This window comes from Eurosta solidaginis, chromosome 3 (assembly GCF_040869045.1).
Source record: "Eurosta solidaginis isolate ZX-2024a chromosome 3, ASM4086904v1, whole genome shotgun sequence".
Classification (NCBI taxonomy): domain Eukaryota; kingdom Metazoa; phylum Arthropoda; class Insecta; order Diptera; family Tephritidae; genus Eurosta; species Eurosta solidaginis.
Genome location: NC_090321.1, coordinates 177,081,813 through 177,108,327, shown reverse-complemented (window position 1 = coordinate 177,108,327; position 26,515 = coordinate 177,081,813). Strand labels below are relative to the sequence as shown.

Sequence of the window (26,515 nt, the reverse complement as noted above, 5' to 3'; positions counted from 1 at the left end):
ACGGGATCCCGGACGGATCCTCAAAATCATATAGAAATGGTGCCGGAAGGTAACCCAAATGATCCCAAAATAGTCCCGAAATGACCCTGATTGGATCCTGGACGGATCCCGAAAACCATCTAGCAATGATGCCGGAAGGTACCTCAAATGAACCCGTATTAGTCGAGAAAAAGTCCCAAAATTACCCTGAAGGGATCCCGAACGGATCCCGAAAACCATACAGAAATGATGCCGAAAAGGTCCCCAAATGATCCCGTATAAGTCGAGAAAAAGTCCCGAAATGACCAAGACGGGATCCCGGACGGATCCCGAAAACCATCCAGAAATGATGCCGAAAGCGTCCGCAAATGATCCCGTATTAGTCGAGAAAAAGTCCCGAAATGACCCCGACGGGATCCCGGACGGATCCCGAAAACCATCTAGAAATTATGCCGGAAGGTACCCCAACTGATCCCGAAATAGTCCCGAAATGACCCCGACGGGATCCCGGACGGATCCCGAAAACCATCCAGAAATGATGCCGAAAGCGTCCCCAAATGATCCCGTATTAGTCGAGAAAAAGTCCCGAAATGACCCCGACGGGTTTCGGACGGATCCCGAAAACCATCGAGAAATGATGCCGAAAGGGTCCCCAAATGATCCCGTATAAGTCGAGAAAAAGTCCCGAAATGACCAAGACGGGATCCCGGACGGATCCCTAAAACCATCTAGCAATGATGCCGGAAGCTACCCCAAATGATCCCGTATTAGTCGAGAAAAAGTCCAGAAGTGACCCCGACGGGATCCCTGATGGATCCCGAAAACCATCTAGAAATGATGCCGCAAGGTACCTCAAAGGAACCCGTATTAGTCGAGAAAAAGTCCCAAAATGACCCTGAGAGGATCCCGAACGGATCCCGAAAACCACACAGAAATGATGCCGAAAAGGTCCCCAAATGATCCCGTATTAGTCGAGAAAAAGTCCCGAAATGACCCCGACGGGATCCCGGACGGATCCCGAAAACCATTTAGAAATGATGCCGAAAGGGTCCCCAAATGATCCCGTATTAGTCGAGAAAGGGCCCCGAAATGAGCCTGACGGGATCCGGACGGAACCCGAAAACCATCCAGAAATGATGCCGAAAGGGTCCTCAAATGATCCCGTATCAGTCGAGAAAAAGTCCAGAAATGACCCCGACGGGACCCGGACGGATCCCGAAAACCATCCAGAAATGATGCCGAAAGGCTCCCCAAATGATCCCGTCTTAGTCGAGAAAAAGTTCCGAAATGACCCCGACGGGATCCGACGGATCCCGAAAACCGTCCAGAAATGATGCCGGAGGGTCCCCAAATGATCGCGAAATAGTCCCGAAAATGTCCCAAAATAATCCCGACGGAATCCCGGACGGATCCCGAAAACTATACACAAATGATCCTGGAAGGGTCCCAAAATAATCCCGGAATAGTTCCGAAAAAGTCCAGAAATGACCCCGGCGGGATCGCGGACGGATCCCGAAAACCATCCAGAAATGATCCCTGAAGGGTCACGAGATGACCCAAACGGGATTACAAATAGGGTGAAGATAATTATAAAACCATGTTAATAAGGCAACAGGCGCGTTGGAGCGACTGAAGAGTTACAAAGAAACATACAGGTAAAGCTAATAAAAGCGTGCTAATAAAAGCAATTGAAGGAGGGCGGATGGCGGGAGGAGGAGAGTACCACTGATCGTTTTTCCAAAATTGTTTAGATCTCGATCTGTATGAGCCAGATACCAAAAATTATTGATTTTAGGACAAAATTTACATTGAGTTATAACAATTTATAGATTTTGCTCGAGAGGGGAAAGGGGGGGGGGGGTGTATCACTGCTCACTTTGTAAGCCCTCGACTTACTTCACCCATTGAGTTTGTAATATTGGTGAAGGTCAGTATACGTAAAGTTATAATGTGTAAAAATTGTTAAAAAGTAATTATTCGAAGGGGTCGTGGGACCCCCTTCCCCCTTTCCATGTTCGAAAAAAATTTCGCCAGTAGCCTATTATCTCTGTCCCAAATTTCATCAAAATCCGTGAAGCCGTTCTGGCGTGATTCAGTCGCAAAGACAAAAAAATATAATAATTAAATTATAACTGTTCCTAGGGGGCGGAGACCACGCCCCTTTTGAAAAATATATAGCTAGTAGATCCTTCTAGACTATTGGCTATATGCATGCCAAATTTCACACAAATCCGTCCAGCCGTTCTTGCGTGATTGAGTCACAAAGACAAACGTCTGGACAAACATCCAAACATCCAAACATCCAAACATCCAAACATCTAAACATCTAAACATCCAAACATCCAAACTTTGCCATTTATAATATATATTAGATTAGATTTAAAAAAGTGAAAAATGACAAACCAACACATTTTGTGATTGTGTTTTCTTTGGTTTGGCATTTCCACAAAGTTTAAGAGTGATTTTAAATTTTTTTTAAATCAAAAAACATTTGTGGCCGCCGAGAAGAGAGAATGGTTTGACCTTCTTATAGTTTTATCATGTTAGGTACTACCTAAATTAAAATTTTTTCTTGTCTCATTTATGCTGCTACAATCACAAAAGTTGTGTAGCATTTAACATTTTAGTTTTATCCACAATGTTTTGTAGGCTGTCTTGTTTTTATATCGAATTCAAAACTCATTGCGAGTATTTTCTATTAGCAATATAGGAGTATTTCATACTATATGGTAAAAAGTTATAAGAAGTTATTTTTCAAACGAATACGCGCGCATTAAATCTTTCAAATTATGACTTACGATAAAAAGAAGTTTCTATACATAAGGAAAATAGAAAATCGTAGTAAATATAAAAAAATATACATTTGTAAAAAGATATAACTAATTTATGAAAACATGCAAATAGTATGCAGTCTATATATTTATGTACCAAACTATTTTGGAGTTCCATAATACATTGTGAGGAATACACTATTATTATTTTTTTTTAAATACTATTTTATTTGCACCGTGAATTTAAATATACAGAACACAATTGTACAGGTGAAAAATTATATTTTAGATACAGAACTAATATTTATAAATGTTATATACATATATATGTAGATATATGTATGAAGTATGCTAATTAATTCTAACTTATTTAAATACGCTTTTTCGAAAAATATGATAACAGTCGCAAAATTCATATGACACTTCGGCGTAACTAAGATCACAATTTCATGTGAATGGTATTATTTTTTTTCTCTAACTATAAAATATATTTACAAGAAGATGTATAGTTTCATATGTAGCTGTCAATTTATTTTTCAAAACAGCTAAAATACCTAATATTAATATTGAGGTAACAGTATTTATTTACGTATGAAATATGCCATACCTCGACTAGTCTTCATCATCCATTATGATGGTGCTCGTTTGAAAACGCATCCTTTTTGTATTTTTTATTATACCGTTTGTAAGTAAACTTTTACCTTCCTGATCACATGGCAAATTATTCCAAAGTCTTTTGAATCTCACAGCTGCTATAGCATTAAAATCTAAATTTTTACTGCTTGCGCTATCTATCTTAGTTAATATAATTTTAGGTATTTTAGCAAAACATGCATTTGCGGATGGATCTTCTGGTACGGCAAGGGAAGTACATCCACGCTTTTGTTCTGTATTTTTACTAACTTCTTTCGTATTATAGTTTTGTAATGCTAGTGAAAATTCTGTCGATTCAGATGGTCTTCTACCTTTGTGCAACGACGTTATATATGAGTATTTGTTAAGGGTAGGTGCTGGTGCCGGATAAATTCTTCCGGGCTCTTCTGGATGACATCCGTAATCGATGCCCTTCAACCAATTTTCATAGTGGTCCGGTTGAAAGCGCTGCACAAATGTTTCCATTGATATTTTAACCATATCCTTTCGACAATTACATTGGCTTGCACGTTTTCCATACTCTACCCAACGTTTCGATGCAAAATTTGTTGACTCGGCACCATTGAAGCCATGATTGAAACCAGCATGATAACCAAATGGAAAAGTTATCATGATTTCACCCGCTTCCTGTGTAATTTTATTAAAGGGTATCTTATTTTGACGCAGTACTTGTGGACTTATTAAAGTCATTTTGTGACGTAGAAATGCATTACAATTTTGATAATTTTCATAAAATAAACGATTTGCTAGCTTTTCTAAACGTCTACCATATGCAGGTGGTATAGCATACCAAGTTTTTGGTGCTCCAAAATGTAAATAATTAATAGAATACAAATCCATATCTTCCGTATGCCATGCGAAAGAACTTTTCCACATGCCAAAATAAAGGTAAGCGGTGTTAACACCATCAATTTCAATACCATAATCCTTATTTACATAATTTAGTATGGTATCAAGACAATTTATATTCCAAACACGTAAGTCAGGATCGCTCAACGAACCCTTCACGTCGGCCGCATAAAATGGTGCAATATACGTTACATTTTTCCAATATTTTCGTTCTAAATCATCATAGTCGAAATGCCGTGGGGTTTGATAACGTTCAGATTCTGCCATCTCTTTAAATTGTCGCAGTGTCATAGAACGTTTTTGTACATTGATTTGTTGATATTCACCTTGTTTGCCTGCAATAAAAAAAGATCAATAAAACTTTTGTCACTCATCCACTATATTTTACGCACCCGATACCACTTGACAAATAGGCGCCGGTATAGTCATATTAATATTGTCTATATTATAGCCAGTTTTTCTTGGTTCCCATTCTGGTGGTGGTATAACTTTTGCTAGTCCTGCTAAATGTGCACCACGTCGTTCCATATATTCAACATAACTGGAGAAATTCTTGAATTCTTCATAGCTGGGACGAAAGGTCATGATTCTTGGTATTTTATTGCGCTTATCATCGTTGCATCCCGAAATAATAGACATTCTCTTAAACTTTTTTCTTTCAACTTTTTTAAACAAACTCTCACAAAAAATAATTAATCGCTTTTTTTGGCTGAAGATTAATTGACGAATTGCATTGCGGAATGCATCATCAGCTGTATCACAGTGAAATCATTTGTTAAGTTGCAATCATGGCGCAACGATATAAGGTGGCAGCATGGGATAGCTGATTACAAACTTTTTTTATTTGATTTGATACATCAACTTCCGGCGCAGTACGATGTTGACATTGGTCCATCGAATTTACAAAAACAAAGTACATGAAATAATTATTGTTGTAGGTATGTCACCATTCTGCCACCTTGTATCGTTCCGCCATGCTTACAATGAAGCATGATCCAGTGATCCAGTTACGGATAGAAATTTAACATGCAGATGCAACAGCAAACGCTTTATTGGAACGTGCGTATTGTGAGCATACCAAAAGTTACGTTCCATTGAGACTTGAGCGAGATACGGATAGAAATTTAACATGCAAATGCATGGTTCAACTACCCTACAAGAAACGCTGATAGTTTTACTAATACACTCACACTTGTGATTGACAATGTTGATCCTGCGATGATGTAAACATTGATACTCAAATTTATGTATGTTCCTTTGATCGCTCACGCATGTACGCATGTTCCCAACGACAGCCTATAATCATGAAAAAGGACTCAAACTGGGAAAGCTTCGGACACCTGGTACAGAACAAAAGAACATACAGCAGATACCATTATGCATGTGAGGCAGATACATAATTCTCAACGGAATTTTATGTATGCGAGACCAGTTTATCCGATTTAATCGTGTTGTCACTACTGACTGTCATATGACAATCAAATGATTATCACGGTCGTTTTGTTATTTTTTAAATTCCGCCATTTTCAACTGACGAAAACCATACAAAAAATAAGTTTAAAAAATGAAAAAGAGAGCATTTCAAAGCTCCATGCTAAAAGAAAAAAATCGAAAATAATATTAAAAAATACCAAAAGCTGTCGGAATGTATGGGGCGCACTCAAAAAATTGATACGCGAAAAATAATAGCGTAAGGTTTGCTCGACAGACACATTTTTTGACAATTGCAGCCATTTTGCTCCCAAATCGAATTGGCATCCGTTAACTGTGTTGTTTTTTTGCGAATTTTCCAAAAATATTAGTAGTAGAAATAGGAAGCAATCAGTTTACAAATACCCGATAAGTACTTAACACCATAATTCTTAGAACATTTATTTGAATTTTATGATGAATTTATTAACTATGCCATGATCTATTAGTGTGGCTGAACATAGGTTTTATGAAAAGTACGGACACTGAGGAAGGGCATACTTTCGTAAACCTATGAACATACGAAAGCTAAACCAATTCATAATTCATCGTTCAACGTCAAAACTTCGACTATTAAATCGATTCACGTATAAATATCATTAGTAAATCATGGAGATGCCATAACGAAATGTACTCATTGGGCATGTTAACTTATTCAGGTACAAGTTTAGAACAGGAGTCTAATGCTAATACGCGTTCAAAAATATCGAGAGAGGTGACCTCGACAACAATAATCCTAAGGCGGAAAAGAAAAATTGTATTCCTGTCCGGAGATATTTGCAGTTGAAGTTGGCTATTTTCATGTGGTTGTTGTAATTTGTTTGTGCACTGAAAAAGATTTTGTATACAAAGAGATTTTACACGCATTTAATTGTGATCCCACCTCATGGATGGACCGGACAGGGTAATTTTTTATAAGCTCGGCTGAAGCCCGCCAACGTAACCCGGGGTCATTTTTCGGTTTTTCGTCAATATCTTTTGAACGAGTTAAATTTTTTTTCCGCCTTCGAATTTTTGTTATCGAGGTCAATACGGGTATTTTGACTCTGCTCTCGACATTGTTGGGCGCGTATTAAAAGTCGACCTTCTGTTCTATTAATTCCGTATGTTCGGAACATTCGTCTCCATTTAAGAATTTGGAGACTTGGTTTATATTTGGAATATTATACATATTTGAACCTCGTGAGGTAGTATCAAATGAAGGTATTCCGAATATTCTAAATTAACGGTTTATCCGGAACGCTTCCATGAATACTTAACGGAAAAGGACTTTCCGAAATTTCAGAATAAAAAGGTGAATACTCCCTGAGTAGCAGGACCGCACAAGAGCCTAACTCTTCTGTCAAAGTCAAGGTAGGAATATAAAGTTCTAAGACAATACGCCATTTTCTTATATTTTTGTTTTTGTCAGTTCATTGCGGCTGCGGAGTAGCGTATCACCCTATGTCGGCTGCCTGTTCAAAATCATGCTATCTCAAAATCTTTTTCAAAAATTTCCCAATTCAGGATTTGTCACAAAACCGCGCTATATTACAGTTAGATTGAAGAACACTTCATCTCAGAATGCTTTTCATTAACTCCCTCTTATGAACTTATGCTCATGTAGGGAGTTATGGAAACAAATTTTGAGATAGTGCATTTTTGAATAAAATTCTAACGTACGGCATTCTTCAAACAATTTCTGAAAGAATGACCAAACCAACATAATTTTATCAATTCACGAAATATTTAGTAGAAAATGAATTATTTCCCCAAAAACTTTTGGCATTTACAAATTTATTATCACTACTAATATACTACCAAAGATACTTGTCTACTACAAGTTCACTGAAGGGGATTGAATTATTCCACGTTTTTCTTATTTCGTAAAAGCAACCCGTCCAGATTTTTCAATGTGGGAGTGTCAAAGATCTGTCATCATTGAAGAACAAACCTCTAGTAATTGAATCATGAGTGGTTAGTGGTGATTCATTTTTAAATGTGTTTCCGCATGAGGAAAGCGCTATTCTGTTGTTTTGTTATTTTTTGAATTTAAATTGAACATTCGGAAGTCGAATTCTTATAAAACTATTTATTTTATACAAATAAGTAACGCGTATGCTTTTATCACGTACAAAATTAAAAACGTAATGAAATAAAGTAAATAAAAAGCAAAAAGCATTGTTTCATTTTTGGCGGAATATAACAATTGTCATTTATGATAGTATAACAGTCAAACCTGATATCTACAGTAAACTATTATTTATGACACTTTTTGATAGTTAGAGTGTTAGCACTGATCCAGGAAAAGGAATGAGAGTGAGCAGTACGGCTATATACTTAATCAATAGGCGATGTTGGTGTATAAGAAGGAGACAAAAACTCACACGTACACAGTTGTTTACATCACATTTGCGCAAGTCCCCTTAAGTTTGTGATAGAAAGTTTGTATGAGGCGCTGATCGTTAGGTTGACATTGCTGACAATCAGATGATAGTCATATGATAGTCAGTATTCTTGTAGGGTATATTGGCTCATCTGTAAAGCAACAAAATATGTCTGTTCAAATTGTCAAAATCTGTGTATTGGTGTTGGTGCGAAAGGTATGGAATGGAAACATAAAACTTGGCAGTTTTTGTATGTGTAAGTAAAATGTTGCCAATGTGTTGGTTTCATTTTGAGTTTACCATCTCCTTTTGACAATCCCTTCGACCATGCAATGACATAAATAAAATCAGCTGATGAGATGAGCCAACCTGTACATAATTGAACCATGATGCAAATGCAACAACAACGTTGTGATCCTGATATTTATCTGGTTCAATTTCTGATCCGTATAGCAGTTCTGTTCGTTTCGTTTTCTATAGTAGATTTTTTGACAGCTAACCACTTTTGAGTTGGTAGCACTCATGGCTCAACTATATGGTTGGCTCATCACTACAGCAATAACATACCTTTGTTCACATTGCCAAAATTAGCGTGTTGGTGTTAGACGAATGGAATGGAATAAAAACATAAAACTTAGCAGCATTTGTAAGTAGTAATAAAATGTTGTAAATTCGTTGGTTTCTTTTTAAGTTTGCAATCTCCTTCTGACAATCCCTACTCCAGTGAAATGAAAAAAATAAAATCAGCTGGTGAGATGAGCCAACCATATAGTTGAACCATTGTAGCACTGAACTAAATACGTGTACATTTGTGTATACATAAAAGATCTCGCCATATTTAAAAGCAAAAACTCTGAAAGAGTAAACAACTTGAAAATGGTGTAAGGAAAATAAATAGTTTGCTTACGTGCGGAACTATTTAAATGTTAATAATTCTATCAGTATCTTAAAATTTTGTGTACGTTTCTTCTTATTTTCTACAAAACAGATGTTTTATATTAGTGCTGCCAGCTCTCATAAAGTTGATCCAGATCGTTCCAATGAGACTTGAGCCAGAACCAGAGCTCGATAAACCAATGGAACGGCCCTAAAGTAACATTCCGATGACGCGTGAACCAGACACGGATAGAAGTTTAACATGCAAATGCAACAACAACGTTGTGATCCTGATATTTATCTGGTTCAATTTCTTATCCATATAGCAGTTATGTTCGTTTTGTTTTCTGTAGTAGATTTTTTGAAAGCTAACCATTTTTCAGTTGGTAGCCTGAAATAAATATGTGTACATATGTGCATTTCTGTAGTAGATTTTTTGACAGCTAACCATTTTCAGTTGGTAGCACTGAAATAAATGTGTACATATGTGTATACATAAAAGATTTCGCCGTATTTAAAAGTAAAAACACGGAAAGAGTAAATAACTTGAAGAAAATGTAAGGAAAATAAATAGTTTGCTTGCGTGTGAAACTATTTAAATGTTAATAAAATAAATTTCACTGTTAGGGAAAAGAGAATGCGGACCACCACCATAAACGAAACAGATGTTTTATATTAGTGCTGCCAGCTGTTATGAAGTGAATCCAGATTGTTCCAATGAGATTTGATCGTTGGCCAGAGATCGATAACTCAATGGAACGGTCCTATTGTCAAAATCTGCGTGTTAGTAGCCGTTTTTTTTTTACACGCGTATACGTTTACGCGTAAAAATCGCTTAGGAGACCCATCTAGCGGCATTGGTTAAATAGCTAGCTACAGCACAGGGTGTACCGAAAAGCGGAGACACAACCCTCTGATGGCCATAGTGTATAACATATAGCTGAATCAGTTGCGATGAATTGTGGACACGCACCATTTTAAGGGGTGATACATACATAGAATTAGTGTAGAGGTGAACCATAGACACATATTTCAGTTACATCTGAGTATTGGTATTTAGTAATACTAATTTTATGCATGGCAACTTCAGAGGTGTATTTAAAGTTTGACGCTTAGCAGTCCATATAAAGCTTAAACTGATATAGATGTAAAACAAACACTGCTAGTATTAGGCGAATGGAATGGGAAGAACACATACAACTTTGCAATTCTTGTGAGTTGTGGGAGAATAATGCACTAAATTAGATGCATTTGCTAAAAACATAACTTAAAGTGATGTGAAAATATTTTTTTGTCCAAAATTTACCACCAAGGCAGTAAATTATTGTCAATGTGTTGGTTACATTTTGAGTTTTCCATCTCCTTTTGACAATCCCTATATCTTCAAATCAAAGACACTTTATTTTTTATTTCATTTGGCATTCAAATAAAAAATTATTTTTATTGTCATTTGATTCCTCAGCCGAATCAAAGATACTTTTTATTTTTTATTTGATTCGGCATCCAAATAAAAAATAACTTTTATTTGTTATCTGATTCTGCAGCTAAATCAAAAGCCATCATCCAAAGAGTTTTCTAGCTCCGTATCCCGCTCAATTCTCACGGGAATGCCCTGGATCATTGAGAGACTTGAGAAGCAGAGGTCGTAATATATTTGCACACGTGAAATGTGATAGGCAGATGGCGCCGCTGTTTTTCATTTAACTCATACTCAATTTTTGAAAAAGTAGGTTTATTAATGGCAGCCTTAAGTTCATATGTTTATTCATTGTTTTTTGTTATGTAAAGATGGCGCAAACATTAATTTATTTTTTTTCTTTTACTTCGGCTTTGTCTATAACTTACTTTAAAGTTGCTTTTAATTCGATTGTACTCAGTGTTTGGAGATAGTAGAAATGCGAATGGCATTGCGAATAATAGCCTAGCTTTGCTTAATGTCCTATGCAGGCACCATAAAGGTTTCAACGTGGTGCACTTTAATGCTCGTAGTTTAAATGGTGAAAAGATGGATGTAGAATTCCCGAAATCTGGCCCCACTTCTCGGCGGAGGCCGCAAACTTAGCGAGAGAACGTGACCTTATAAGACAGCTTGACCCAGGCGACCCCCAAATAAGGGATATAAACCAACGCATCAGATTGCTTGTAGATGAACATGTGGGTAAACTTTGGTAGATGTGGGTAAACTTTGGTCCACCGTAAAGTCCCTATCGAATCCGACTAAGCACAAAGACAAAGTTTCCATCGCCTTTGGCGACAAAGTGCTGCCGGACGCGATAAAATGCGCGAGCGCTTTCTGCCGACAATATATAATGCATCCTACGGTCGACAAAGATAGACGGAGAGCCAATAGACGCACACATAAACACAAATTCAGCGCGTCACCAATCACCATCACCGCTAAAGAGGTTGAGGGCGCCATTGGTCGTGCTAAACCATCCAAAGCAGTGGGCCCAGACGGCATAGCCATGCCGATGCTTAAAAACCTAGGGAAAGAGGGGTTCAAATATTTAGCACAGCGTTTAGCATTGCCAGTGGCAAAGACGCTTGAAGCCATTCTGCTCCCTTATTTCCAAGCAAATTTGCAGCTAGCCCCTCATCAGCATGGCTTCAGAAAACTCCATAGCACTACCACCGCGCTGAATGCCATTAGCACCCAGATAAATTGCGGTTTAAATCAATACCCCCACCATAGAACAGTACTCGTAGCGCTAGACCTATCAAAAGCTTTTCATACGGTCAACCATGGCTCGTTATTGCAGGACCTGGAAGGGTCTACCCTTCCCCCATGTCTTAAAAGGTGGACCGCAAATTATCTGGGTGGTCGGCAGGCATCGGTGCAATTTAGAAACGAAACATCAAAACCAAGGAGAATTAAACAGGGGGTGCCACAGGGTGGTGTCCTATCCCCACTTTTGTTTAATTTCTACATATCTAAGCTACCTTCACTACCGGAAGGAGTCACAATCGTTTCCTACGCCGATGACTGCACAATAATGGCCACAGGCCCAGGCCCAAAGATCGATGCGCTATGCAATAATATAAACGGCTACCTCCCTGATCTCTCCAGTTTTTTCGCCTCGCGAAACCTGGCATTATCACCGACTAAATCTTCCGCGACCTTATTTACAACATGGACGCCCCAAATGTCGACCATTCTGAACATCCACGTCGATGGCACTACGCTACCGACTGTCCGACACCCCAAAATCTTGGGTGTGACGTTTGATCAGGATCTACATTTTGGTGAGCACGCAGCCGCAATTGTTCCGAGAATTCAGAGCCGTAACAAAATCATCAAATCCCTCGCTGGCAGTACTTGGGGAAAAGATAAAGAAACGCTCATGACTACATACAAAGCAATTAGCCAGCCGATTACGTGCTACGCGTCACCCATATGGTCCCCGAGCCTAAAAATCACCCACTGGAAGAAACTACAGGCCTGCCAAAATACTGCTCTCAGAATCCCCACGGGCTGTCTTCTTATGTCCCCAGAACACCATCTGTATAATGAGGCGAGAATACTCCCCATCAGGGAGAGAAATAAGATGCTGACCAAACAGTCCCTGTTGAATACCCAGAAACCTGGGCATCCCAACAGACATCTGATTGATGAACCAGCACCGCCTAGGGGCTTAAGGAGTAATCTCCGTAAGCATTTTGAGGAAATACGGCACCTGAGAACCCAGCCGTATGAAGTGAAAAAACACAAGCAGGTCCTTGGTGAACTCCATAAACAGGTGTCGGACCTTTATGCCGGGAATTGCCCGGTGAATCCAGTACTTAACGAAAATTATCCAAAACTTGCGGAAGAGGAACGCATACTCCCCAGGGAAACGCGTGTCACTCTTGCTCAACTTCGTTCTGGATACTGTAACAGGTTAAACTCTTACCTATCCAGAATCAACCCCGACATACAAAATGTATGCCCCGCTTGCAATGTGTCCCCGCATGACACCAACCATCTCTTCAATTGTAATGTGGAACCAACGCCTCTAATACCCCTTTCCTTATGGTCCACCCCTGTTGAAACGGCAAGTTTCCTTGGCCTCCCGTTAGAGGATATTGATGACAATTTGTGATCGGTCGCGGCTATTGGGTGGGGCGAGCATTGCAACAACAACAACAACATTCCATTATAATAGACAGCTATAATTTGTGTCTGTTCGTTGGGTCCAGTTATATGCCAAAGCAAGCTGCCGGCGTAGAGGCAGGCGAAAACGTAAACAATCCTTGCGGAAAGAATAAATAAACCTTTATAAAGTACTTTAGGCCAGTGCAATGAAATTAGCATCCTTAAAATTTAGAAAATGTCAACTATATTCGTGCAGGAATCCGTTTTAACAAAACTCGGTGGCCACGGCAGGGAATTGGCCAAAAGAAGGACAAAAACACACTTACAATGATGAAAGCACTTCACTCAAAAAATATAACACTGCGGCAATATATTCTATTGCTTTTATTTGTACAAAATGGCGTGGATAATAACATATAAACGTTTTTCAGTGTTTTTTTACAATTTTTCTTTAATTTATTTTGTTCCAATGTTCACACATTCCGTACCAACAGCTGATTTCGAAAAATCATTTGCTCTTCCTCTTCTCTTTACGATTTCGTGGTAATGCAGAATGCCAAACTTCGATTAAAGCGTAGCGTAGAACGGGAACGTAATCGAAATGCAGAATAGGGGTGAATATGATTACCTACTCCTCATGCAAGAGGTCCAAAACTCCGAAGCTAAAAAAATCAAACGAATCCAGAAAAATCGATTCTTCATTGCTTAAAAAACATCGATTGAATCCCCTTAAAATCGAATTGAAATCCAGCTCTAAAAAGTACATTTCGCTCATGTAAAGGCACTGCTGATTTCTTATTCTATATAATACAAAAACAACATGAACCCAAGGCGAACCAAATTTACAGCTCTGAGGAATAGAGTTAAAGAGGAGGTCGTTCCCGTGTTAATACACGATCCTAATGCTCCAGGTGGACAACATTACACATATGCTACACTTTCTTCATCCGAGGAAGCTGATGGCAACGTTGAGTCATTATCTGGTGAGCATGAAACAATTATTAGCAGTGAAGAAGTCATCATTGACGAACATGGACGCGCTGTCACCATACAAGAACTAGTAGGCAATCATGCCGTACAGGAGGTAGAGACTATTGAAGGAACTGATGGCATCCACACCATACTACACCTTGTGCCATCATCTCATTTCCCCGAAGAGATTGGAATAGATAGTGGCAGTGAAGGCAACAAGAGTCTTAGCCCGGATCCAGATGGAATTCAACGTTCAGGTAAAACTTTTTACTGTACCAACTGCGGTAACTGTTACAGTGCAGCTGGTTCATTAAAATTACATACACGAGCATGTGTGAAACAACGCGCAGAAGTGCCACCGGAAGAACGAAAGTGTCAAATATGCAACAAGGTATTCAATTCAGTTTCATATTTAAAGGAGCACATGATGCGTCACACTGGTGAAGAACCACGGCGGTGCACACGTTGTTATCGTAAATTTATAGATGAAGAAAAATGGAAAGCGCACATGGAGGCACATAAACAACAAGACAAACTAGATGCTGAGGCTCAAGCATTTTCCGAACATTATGTAGGAAAAAAAATTGTAGTAAAAGAGTTCACATGCTCATTTTGTACAAAGAACTTTATGGTTGTGTTTGAGGAAGGCCAAGTAAAACGGCGTTATGCCTGCGATGATTGTCGTGATAAATACTCCAATGAAGAACAGTTGAAACAGCATAAGCAAATGATTGCAGAAAAGCGCGATTTCCATTGTGATCGCTGTGGGCGTAAGTTTGTATTCGAAGGCTTTTTACAACGACATATTCCAACCTGCGATGGCACAATTAAACGCCGTCGCGATATGAAGTAATAATACAAATTTAGTTTTTTTAGATGTTTGTTCAGATTTATAGAATTACTTGGTTATTTTTACCTTGTACATACATACATATGTACGGATGTACCTATATTATTTGTGTTTAGTTCGTTTATTTTGGTTAATAAAAACCTATCAATTATGGCAGAGCTGGGAAGTAATGTTTACTTTGAGAAAAGTTATCAACTCCTTTCCTCCATAGCAAAGAAGTTGATTACATTTCAATTCCTCAAAACAAATATATAAAAAAAAAACGCAAATTATAAATACTTTGTACAAATGTAATGTCTGCCCCAATACATTCGAAAGGAATTGAAAATGTAATGAATATTTTTCAATAACATTAGAAGGAATGCCAAAGGTAACTAATAAATTTCGGTAACGTTTTACAAGACGGTGTACCACCTAATTTTTATCGAAAATTATCAAAGGTGTTATCAAAAGACGCGTCTCGACCTTGGTTTTTAGAATTTGAAAGCGAAAATTTAAATCTTTATTTCTGTCAAAAGATATAAGCTAAAAATGGGTTGAAATTTTCATGTGGTTGTTGTTTTTTGGCAGATTTGTTGTACACACACACATACTAATGCATAAAGGTGTTCTGCGCGCATTTCGTTTTGATCCCCAAACCGGGGTCGGACCCACTCAGGGTAATTTTTATAAGCGCGGCCGAAGGCCGCCAACGTAGAAAGGTGTGTTATGCAAAAAAACTATGGATCGGGCCCATATCTCGGACCCTCTAGGGGCCATTTTTGTAAATAACTTTCGGATGCAGATCCGGTAGGTTCCGGTACCAAGTCCGACCATCTCGGGAACGATTTGTTATGACCACATGCGACCTTCTAGGCCATATCGCCCTGTTGTTGTTGTTGTTGTAGCGATAAGGTTGCTCCCCGAAGGCTTTGAGGAGTGTTATCGATGTGATGGTCCTTTGCCGGATACAGATCCGGTACGCTCCGGTACCATAGCACCATTAAGGTGCTAGCCCGACCATCTCGGGAACGATTTACGTGGCCACATTAAACCTTCAGGCCATTCCCTCCCTCCCCACCCCCAAGTTCCATGAGGAGCTTGGAATCGCCAGGGCCTCGTCTGTTAGTGAAACAGGATTCGCCGCGGATAGGTGAGGTTGACAATTGGGCTTAGAGAAGCTATATATTGCGCTGGCAACCTGAAGGGTTGCGCTGCACAGCCCCTTGAATCTATTTAGTATTTCAGTCGCCTCTTACAACAGGACTACCTACCGCGGGTATATTCTAACCCCCCAACCCGCTGGGGGGACCTTTTCATACCTTATATCCCTTTATGACCGGGAACCTGTACAGATGTATGGCCCGAACTGAGCGAAGTTTTTTCAATGCTTGTTTGCATTCCAGGACATTTATTGATAAAGCACTGTGTGGGATAATTGGTTTTGTGCTCACTCTTCTTTTTGAAATGTTTGAAACTGCGTTAGGCTTAGTACCTGTGAGCATTCATGTAGCCCCGAACATGTTATTCACGGTGAACAGTCAACCTTATAGATGACGTCGAAGTAGTTTATTCACAGCTAAGGGAAATTTTGATTTTATTGATGGCGTCGTTGTAGTTATTCACAGCGGACATTTTTGATCATGATCATGATGTGTTGGAAAAGTTTATCACACTCCCTTCAATTGTGAAGCAGGTTTTGTTTTATTATTATTCCTGGTGCTCAGAACGGGTTGATCACATCCCCTAATCCTTATATTAAAATTGTGGAATTGTTTCATGTATCTGATGAGCCCCAGCACCAGAAATAAAAGGTGGAGTTGCCTTACAACCGGATGCCATTATTCTTAAAATGGTTTGAGCTTATATAGACTCCATATCAGACCAATGTAAGAATTTGTGATTGAAACGTCCGATTACAAGCTAATTTGGTACCAATGACTCGGCTATGAAGTGTTGATGCAGGCAACATGGATCCGATAGTTGGGCCAATGATCATGCAATTAGATCCGTGTGTGACATATATCGTAATTATACACTTGACAGAACCTTATATGCGATATTAATAAGGCGATAGTTGGCGCAGTTTGCAGGATACCCCTCCTTGTAGACTAGCATATAACATACTCCTGTTGTTCTTTTCCTGCAACGTTGGAAAATAATCTTTTTAGCACGGTCACACTCTTGTCAGTGTGTCACGTGCAAGGGATGGTTGCATCGGACAGGATGTTATAGGCTAGACCCCCGAACCCGACGTCTTCGTAGCTTTTATAAATCTTTTGCGGCTCCTTGCTGTTCACACCCAAGGGCGTCCCGTAGTCTGCGCCTTAGCGACGTCTCCCCCGCTGCACTTCAGAATGCTGCAGTTCTTGTAACCGCGGAAATAAACGATACAACTCCAGTTATAGCTTTGACTTTGCGAAGGCCAATTTCAAAAAATTAAATCGCTATCTATCTCGAATAGTGTGCATTTAATGCTGACGTGCAGCAAAGCGTTTCTCACTTTTACGATACCAGCCGAGCCGATGCCTCTTGCCGAATCAAAACAAAAATACAAAATGTATGAAAACTGGTTATATCAAGAATATCGTTCTTATTATAAAAATCCAGAGGGCAACGCTTTACCCGAACCCAACAGAAGATTCTGATTTTGATGAAAATAAGAACTATGTAGTTCTAAGTTTGCAATAATTGATATTGAATTGAATGTGTTTATTTTTTTTTTTTTCATTTACATACATACTTTCGATAAGTAACAGCCGCGGATGTTTTCCCAAGTTGGTTGGTTGGTTGCTGTGCTGCCCGGCTACGGAGCCGGGCCCAACTAGCGCTATAGGGGCCATGTTGATGCACTTTCTCCTGGAACCAATTATCTTTTTAGGGTGATGTACCCTGCATGTTGTTTTACTCAAACCACTTGGTTAAAACAATATACCCACTGATGCCCTTGATGCGGCAGTTTGACACCGGCCTTAAGTCCGGCAACACATAATTGCCTAGAGTTCGGGACCGAAAATTCGCGAGGACTGGGCACTCGCAGAGGAAGTGATTAACCGTTTCCTCGGCACCCTCCCAAGTAATGTGATGCTCTGATCCCAACCCGCCAACAGAATTGGCCTAGCAGGTCTTGGCTTGACCCTAACGTTATTTAAAAAACAATCTGCAGTGATTTTTTTTTACGTGTTTTGAGTTTAGGCCATACCATGACCACTTGGGCCAATTCTTATAGCTTATTTGGATTGTTGTTGTTGTTGTTGTTGTAGCAATGCTCGCCCCACCTAATAGCCGCGACCGATCACAAATTGTCATCAATATCCTCTAACGGGAGTCCAAGGAAACTTGCCGTTTCAACAGGGGTGGACCATAAGGAAAGGGGTGTTAGAGGCGTTGGTTCCACATTACAATTAAAGAGATGGTTGGTGTCATGTGGGGACACATTGCAAGCGGGGCATACATTTTGTATGTCGGGGTTGATTCTGGATAGGTAAGAGTTTAACCTGTTACAGTATCCAGAACGAAGTCGAGCAAGAGTGACACGCGTTTCCCTGGGGAGTATGCGTTCCTCTTCCGCGAGTTCTGGATATTTTTCTTCAAGTACTGGATTCACCGGGCAATTCCCGACATAAAGGTCCGACGCCTGTCTACGGAGTTCACCAAGTACCTGCTTGTGTTTTTTCGCTTCATACGGCTGGGTTCCCAGGTGCCGTATTTCCTCAAAATGCTTACTGAGATGACTCCTTAGGCCCCTAGGCGGTGCTGGTTCGTCAATCAGATGTTTGTTGGGATGCCCAGGTTTCTGGGTATTCAACAGAAACTGTTTGGTCAGCATCTCATTTCTCTCCCTGATGGGGAGTATTCTCGCCTCATTATGCGGATGGTGTTCTGGGGACATAAGAAGACAGCCCGTGGCGATTCTGAGAGCAGTATTTTGGCAGGCCTGTAGTTTCTTCCAGTGGGTAGTTTTTAGGCTTGGCGACCATATGGGTGACGCGTAGCACGTAATCGGCTGGCTAATTGCTTTGTATGTGGTCATGAGTGTTTCTTTATCTTTTCCCCAGGTACTGCCAGCAAGGGATTTGAGGATTTTATTACGGCTCTGAATTCTCGGAACAATTGCGGTTGCGTGCGTACCAAAATGTAGATCCTGATCAAACGTCACACCCAAGATTTTGGGGTGTAGGACAGTCGGTAGCGTAGTGCCATCGACGTGGATGTTCAATATGGTCGACATTTGGGGCGTCCATGTTGTAAATAAGGTCGCGGAAAATTTATTCGGTGACAATACCAGGTTTCGCGAGGCGAAAAAACTGGAGAGATCAGGGAGATAGCCGTTTATTTTATTGCATAGCTCATCGATCTCTGGGCCTGGGCCTGTGGCCATTATTGCGCAGTCATCGGCGTAGGAAACGATTGTGACTCCTTCCGGTGGTGAAGGTAGCTTAGATATGTAGAAATTAAACAAAAGTGGGGATAGGACACCACCCTGTGGCACCCCCTGTTTAATTCTCCTTGGTTTTGATGTTTCGTTTCTGAATTGCACCGATGCCTGCCGACCACCCAGATAATTTGCGGTCCACCTTTTAAGACATGGGGGAAGGGTAGACCCTTCCAGGTCTTGCAGTAACGAGCCATGGTTGACCGTATCAAAGGCTTTTCATAGGTCTAGCGCTACGAGTACTGTTCTATGGTGGGGGTATTGATTCAAACCGCAATTTATCTGGGTGCTAATGACATTTAGCGCGGAGGTAGTGCTATGGAGTTTTCTGAAGCCATGCTGATGAGGGGCTAGCTGCAAATGTGCTTGGAAATAAGGGAGCAAAATGGCTTCAAGCGTCTTTGCCACTGGCGATAGGAGAGATATCGGACGATATGACTCACCTATGTTAGCTGGTTTCCCAGGCTTTAGTAGCGGGACCACCTTGGCCATTCTCCATTTCTCGGGTATGACAAAGGTGGAAAGAGACAGGTTGAAGACATGCGCTAAATATTTGAAACCCTCTTTCCCTAGGTTTTTAAACATCGGCATGGCTATGCCGTCTGGGCCCACTGCTTTGGATGGTTTAGCGCGACCAATGGCGTCCTCAACCACTCTAGCGGTGATGGCGACTGGTGACGCGCTGAATTTGTGTTTATGTGCGTGTCTATTGGCTCTCCGTCTATCTTTGTCAACCGTAGGATGCATTATATATTGTCGGCAGTAAGCGCTCGCGCATTTTTTCGCATCCGACAGCACCTTATCGCCAAAGGCGATGGAAACTTTGTCTTTGTGCTTAGTCGGATTCGATAGGGACTTTACGGTGGACCAAAGTTTACCTACACCGGTAGAGAGGTTACAACCTCTTAGGTGCTCTTCCCATTTCGCCCGCTTGTGTTCGTCCACAAGCAATCTGATGCGTTGGTTTATATCCCTTATTTGGGGGTCGCCTGGATCAAGCTGTCTTATAAGGTCGCGTTCCCTCGCTAAGCTCGCGGCCTCCGCCGGGAAGTGGGGCCGGATTTCGGGAATTCTCCCGGCGGGAATGAAATGTGCCGAGGCGGATTCAATGACCTTACGGAAGGCACGCTCCCCTTGGCGGGCATCAGTCGGGATAGGGAGAGCAGCAAAGCTGCTGTCTGTTGCAGATTTATATTCTTCCCACTTTCCTTTTTTGAAGTTTATGAAAGTGCGTTTTTCGGTGACGATGAAGTCGGCGGTACGCTCGAACGAAATAAGTATGGGCAGGTGGTCGGATGCCAGTGTTACCATCGGCTGCCAGTTGACGCAGTTTACGAGTTCTGCGCTCACGATTGAGATATCTGGCGAGCTATGACAGCCTCCTACCATACGTGTGGGGGCGTCTCCGTTTATTGTGCAGAACGTCGTTTCTTCTATTTGATCCGCCAACATCTCACCCCTAATGTCCGCCCGCAAGTTTGAATGCCATAGGTCGTGATGGGCATTGAAATCGCCTAAGATAATGCGATTGTTGCCAGTGAGTAAGGCCTCGATATTAGGGCGGTATCCACTGGGGCAACAGGTGACAGGAGGGATGTAGATGTTGATGATTTCTAGATTTGCATCGCATGACCGAACAGATAGGCCTTGACGTTCTAAGACATTGTCCCTGCGGTCGATGCCAGGTTCAAATATATAATATTGCGCAGAGTGGTGTTCCTGTGGACATTATACCCAGAGCAGGTCTGCAATGGAGATCTTGCTGTGAGTTTAGTCTCTTGAATCGCAGGATTCATCGCATCAAAATGCATAGAAAGCATGAGCCAATTTACCTGATCCCGCTACTTTTAATTTTTTTGTATAGATGTGTTAATAAAAATTAGGTCAGTTTTTAAAATTTTTTGTTGTGCAGGAAAAATGATTATGCTTAATTTAGGAGAATAGAAGGGATGAGAGCAGAACAATTATTTCACTTGAAAGAGCATAGTGTGAATATTATATATAGAAACATTTTTACATTAGAAACAAATTTTTCTAATTTTGAGGGAGCAATAAACTTTGAAACTGGATTTCCCAAGATTTTCATTTTGGTACATTCATGCTTCTGGCAAGCGGGCGACGATATGTTGGATTTCTTCGTATCTTAGTAATCGTACGCAAAAAATAATCTTTAAACATACACTTTCTGGGGTCATCAATCTTTCTTCTGGTGTTCCTCAGGGCATCCATTTTGGTCCGATTCTGTTCTTGTTGGTCATAAACGATTTATCCAATACAATAAAATACTCAAAAATCCGGATGTACGCTGACGATGTAAAACTTTTCAAATCATACGCGTCTGTTGAGAAACATTCCTTGCTTCAAACGGATTTAAATCACTTGGTTACCTGGTGAAATCTAAATTATATGCCGCACAATCTTAAAAAATGTAAAGTTATGTATTTTTCTCGAAGAACTTCGCCGCCAGCTTCATATACAATTAACAACTACCCACTCAGCATTTAAGTGATTAAGTTTTGAATTTCCCTACATATCAATATAATTTGATTACTCTTTCTGACTAAATAATGAGTTATCATACAATTGAACAAAAGAAATAATCAAATATGAATACTTTTGATGATCAAAAACTCAATATAGCTTTTCAATCACATTTTGGAATCATATTTGAATCAAATGTGTTTAAACATTTTTGATCACCTAAAGTAATCATTTTTCATTCAGCTTTCTGAATCGTTTTTGACTATCTTGGTTGACTGAATAACGAATTTGAAACTTGTTAAAATTTCACTTTTCATTGAAGATCTTATTTTTTTCACATACTCACATTTTTTCAATCATCAAGTTCAGAAAAAATATATTACAACTTTATTCTTCAAGACAAGAAATAATGTAAATACTGCTCCTAAGAAAAGATGTCCCCAACCATTTCTCCACCTTCGGCTTCCCAGAAAATACAAATTAGACAATACAAAGGTTGTGAACCCCAGGTAAGCGAAACTCTCTTGACATATGTATGTACCTGGATATGGCTTCAACATCCCGTACCATATCGTATTTCAAGATGTTGACGATCATAGTTGATGCTGGATGTTGTAGTCGAGGTGTATATCTGTCAAGTTTATTTGCGAGTGACCTGTGGTTCAAATAGCTCACTTTTGCATTCTTTCTTCCCCTGATGAAATAAGATTATTTTGTAGTATCTTATTTTGAATGAGATATGAAGAATAAATGCATCGTAATCACATTCAAAAATGATTCAAAAATCTCAACCAAAACTATTGAAATATGTTCACGAATATGATTAGAAAATGACTGTGAGAAGCATTCAAATATTACTCTAAAACAACTAAAGCTCAATTTCACAATGATATCAAATATGAACAAAATGCGTTTCGAAATATGAATCATAAATGATTATTCAAGAATAATCACATTTATGGTACATTTTTCTCCCGACGATACGTTAATTTTCGAACAGAAAATGCTTTTAAATTTAAACGTTTTTAATGACCTTGGGGTATGATATTTGAATTTTTTGATCAAAATTTTCAAAAAATGCTGGCTGGGTATAGTCTAGAAATTGTAAATAATTTTGTTGACTTGGGTCATGACGGATTCCAAACTTAGTTTCAACCTTCGTAATTATGCTACAGTGACTAAAGGCCAAGGTGTTTTTGAATTTGTTAAACGGTGGTCAAAAGAATTTAATGACCCTTACGTAACTAAAGCATGTTTTACAACGTTAGTTAGGCCAATATTAGAATATGGCTCAGTAATCTGGAATCCGCGTTATCAAGTCCATGCAGACAGTCTCGAATCAATACAAAAACAATTTTTATAATTTGCCTTAAGAAATTTTCAATATGGCTCTTATATAATCTTCAATTAGTATCGATTAAAGCTTATAAATCTTCCAACTTTTGCTAGTCGAAGGGAAATGCTTGGTGTAATATTTATGAAAAAAATTGTAAATGGATCAATTCCAAGCCCATTTCTTCTGAACGAAGTGAGCTTTTGTATTCCCTCTCAGACTTGGAGACACTTCATTGAAAAACAATAAAAAAAACTGTGTTGGGTTAACTGGGAAGATCACGGAGATAGTGATTTCATGAAGCGGCATACCATCCGATTTACAGCGATCCAAGAGACCAAACTCACATCCAAGAGACCATGGCTCGTTACTGCAAGACCTGGAAGGGTCTACCCTTCCCCCATGTCTTAAAAGGTGGACCGCAAATTATCTGGGCGGTCGGCAGGCATCGGTGCAATTTAGAAACGAAACATCAAAACCAAGGAGAATTAAACAAGGGGTGCCACAGGGTGGTGTCCTATCCCCACTTTTGTTTAATTTCTACATATCTAAGCTACCTTCACCACCGGAAGGAGTCACAATCGTTTCGTACGCCGATGACTGCACAATAGTGGCCACAGGCCCAGGCCCAAAGATCGATGCGCTATGCAATAAAATAAACAGCTACCTCCCTGATATCTTCAGTTTTTTCGCCTCGCGAAACCTGGCATTATCACCGACTAAATCTTCCGCGACCTTGTTTACCACATGGACGTCCCAAATGTCGACCATTTTGAACATCCACGTCGATGGCACTACGCTACCGACTGTCCTACACCCCAAAATCTTGGGTGTGACGTTTGATCAGGATCTACATTTTGGTGAGCACGCAACCGCAATTGTTCCGAGAATTCAGAGCCGTAACAAAATCTTCAAATCCCTCGCTGGCAGTACTTGGGGAAAAGATAAAGAAACGCTCATGACTACATACAAAGCAATTAGCCAGCCGATTACGTGCTACGCGTCACCCATATGGTCGCCAAGCCTAAAAATCACCCACTGGAAGAAACTACAGGCCTGCCAAAATACTGCTCTCAGAATCGCCACGGGCTGTCTTCTTATGTAGAACACCATCTGCATAATGAGGCGAGAATACTCCCCATCAGGGAGAGAAATGAGATGCTGACCAAACAGTTCCTGTTGAATACCCAGAAACCTGGGCATCCCAACAGACATAGGATTGATGAACCAGCACCGCCTAGGGGCTTAAGGAGTCATCTCCGTAAGCATTTTGAGGAAATACGGCACCTGAGAACCCAGCCGTATGAAGCGAAAAAACACAAGCAGGTCCTTGGTGAACTCATTAACAGGCGTCGGACCTTTATGCCGGGAATTGCCCGGTGAATCCAGTACTTAACGAAAATTATCCAAAACTCGCGGAAGAGGAACGCATACTCCCCAGGGAAACGCGTGTCACTCTTGCTCAACTTCGTTCTGGCTACTGCAACAGGTTAAGCTCTTACTATCCAGAATCAACCCCGACATACAAAATGTATGCCCCGCTTGCAATGTGTCCCCACATGACACCAACCATCTCTTCAATTGTAATGTGGAACCAACGCCTCTAACACCCCTTTCCTTATGGTCCACCCATGTTGAAACAGCAAGTTTCCTTGGACTCCCGTTAGAGGATATTGATGACAATTTGTGATCGGTCGCGGCTATTAGGTGGGGCGAGCATTGCTACAACAACAACAACAACAACCAAACTCACATCAACACTAGCTCTGGGTATAAAGTCCACTGAAAAGGTCGCGGAAGCGGAAATGGAGGCGGTCTCGGGTTTATTACCCACCACCCAGTGCAATATCTATTTGATCCTGACTTCGGCCGCAGGCACAAAGTTCCATGGAACTCAAGGCATATCTGTCCGGTCAGGCGATGTAAACTTAGAAATCATCAACATCTACATCCCTCCTGTCACCTGCTGCCACAGTGGATACTGCCCTGACATCAGCACATTACACTCGCTGGCGATAGTCGCATTATTTTAGGCGATTTCAATACCCACCACGATCTATGGCCTTCTAACCTACAGGCGGATAGCAGGGATGAGATGTTGGCGGACCAAATAGAGGAAACGACGTTTTGCACAATAAACGGAGACGCCACCACTCGTATGGTAGGAAGCTGTCACAGTTCGCCAGATCTAAACATCGTGGGGCAGGACTAGTAAACTGCGTCAACTGGCAACCGGTGGTAACATTGGCATCTGACCACCAACCCATACACCTTTCGCTCGAGCGATCTGTCGACTTCATCACCACTGAAAACCGCACTTTCATCAATTTTAAGAAAGGAAAGTGAGATTATTACGAACCTTATACTGACAAACGCTTTGCTGCTCTCTCTATGCCGACTGATGCCCGTCAAGGGGAGCGTGCTTTCCGTAAGATCATGAAATCCGCTTCGGCTCGTTTTATTCATTTATTTATTTAAGAAATTTGTACACCTACGAACTTAAAGTCTTTTATATGTACATCAACTGACATTATTATTAATAAGTCATTGGACAAAAATCCTTATAGACTACGACTATGAATCTAAGAAATTATTACGTACAGCTTAATTGTAATCTATATGTGACCCGGCCTATGACTTGTGACTCAGAAAAAGAAATTTCGAGAAACAGCTGTTAAAGATAAGCAATGCACTTCTTCAGTTTCTTAGTAGTTTTTTTGTTTTTTTTTTTTTTGAGTCATAAGCCACCTTTTCATAGGCCGGGTCACATATCTGTGGCAATTTGAAAAAACAACCTAATTCGAGTTAGGATAAAAGTGACATTCTGGCTTCATAACAGTAATCCGTTACAGATCTCCCTGTGTTACTTACTCATAGCCCTAGCGCCACTTGGCTGCTACAAAATATATGAAGTTACAATGGTGAATTGTGGCTAGCTTTTCAGATAAAGGTCTCACGGTGTGCCTGAAGCAAGTTTAATTGAAGGGTCAAGGCACAACCGATGTTCTCGTGAATTCTTATTTTATGACCCAAATTAAGTCAGAATACAAAATTTAAGCTTTTTCTACCGAGCCGTTTTTGAGAAAATTCGATTTAAATTTTGAAAATTACAAAAAATCAGTACTAACTTTTTTGATATAAGATCCATGGATTCTATTGTTTTTACCAAATTTTTTTTAATGTGAAAACATAAAAGTATGTAAATAATTAATTTTTTCTGGAACCATGTGTCCATAAGAAATTCATAAATTATATTCTTTCATTAGAATTGTTTAGAAATTGTTGGATTTTAGCAAATGAAATTATCAACTTTGTTACTTGTTACTTTCTACTTTACATTTAATATTCTCAGTAAGCTTTGCTTATATAAACTATATATAAAAAATGTATGTCAAGATATTTTATATTCAAAATAAAAGTTGTTGCTG

General features: G+C 40.0%; 2 protein-coding genes and 1 long non-coding RNA gene across 4 annotated transcripts; 2 read left to right on the top strand and 1 right to left on the bottom strand.

Moving 5' to 3' along the window:
* Positions 1-2,992: 2,992 nt before the first annotated feature.
* Positions 2,993-5,350, bottom strand: Kdm4A (Lysine demethylase 4A). 2 transcript variants are annotated; one of them, XM_067774043.1, is made up of 3 exons: positions 5,332-5,350; positions 4,646-5,005; positions 2,993-4,588 (listed from the first exon to the last, which is right to left on the bottom strand). In XM_067774043.1, the coding sequence occupies exons 2-3, from the start codon at positions 4,890-4,892 to the stop codon at positions 3,363-3,365; spliced, it is 1,473 nt and encodes a 490-aa protein (XP_067630144.1). In that variant the 5' UTR covers positions 4,893-5,005; positions 5,332-5,350; the 3' UTR covers positions 2,993-3,362. The 2 variants fall into 2 exon arrangements, with proteins under 2 accessions (XP_067630144.1, XP_067630143.1); XM_067774042.1 differs by lacking the exon at positions 5,332-5,350.
* A 3,327-nt stretch (positions 5,351-8,677) lies between these two features.
* On the top strand, positions 8,678-9,395 carry LOC137246805 (uncharacterized). Its single transcript, XR_010951704.1, has 2 exons — positions 8,678-8,970; positions 9,078-9,395. It is a non-coding gene; the product is annotated as an uncharacterized lncRNA (long non-coding RNA).
* A 4,248-nt stretch (positions 9,396-13,643) lies between these two features.
* Positions 13,644-15,025, top strand: LOC137246804 (zinc finger protein 668-like). Its single transcript, XM_067777811.1, has one exon. The coding sequence runs from the start codon at positions 13,858-13,860 to the stop codon at positions 14,860-14,862; it is 1,005 nt and encodes a 334-aa protein (XP_067633912.1). The 5' UTR covers positions 13,644-13,857; the 3' UTR covers positions 14,863-15,025.
* Positions 15,026-26,515: the final 11,490 nt, after the last annotated feature.

Excerpts from the sequence above, each read along its gene's own strand:
- Kdm4A (XM_067774043.1), bottom strand. The coding sequence starts at position 4,892 with ATGTCTATTATTTCGGGATGCAACGATGATAAGCGCAATAAAATACCA. Across the intron at positions 4,589-4,645 it reads TATTTGTCAAGTGGTATCGG|GCAAACAAGGTGAATATCAA; the intron begins GTGCGTAAAATA and ends TTTTTATTGCAG.
- LOC137246804 (XM_067777811.1), top strand. The coding sequence starts at position 13,858 with ATGAACCCAAGGCGAACCAAATTTACAGCTCTGAGGAATAGAGTTAAA.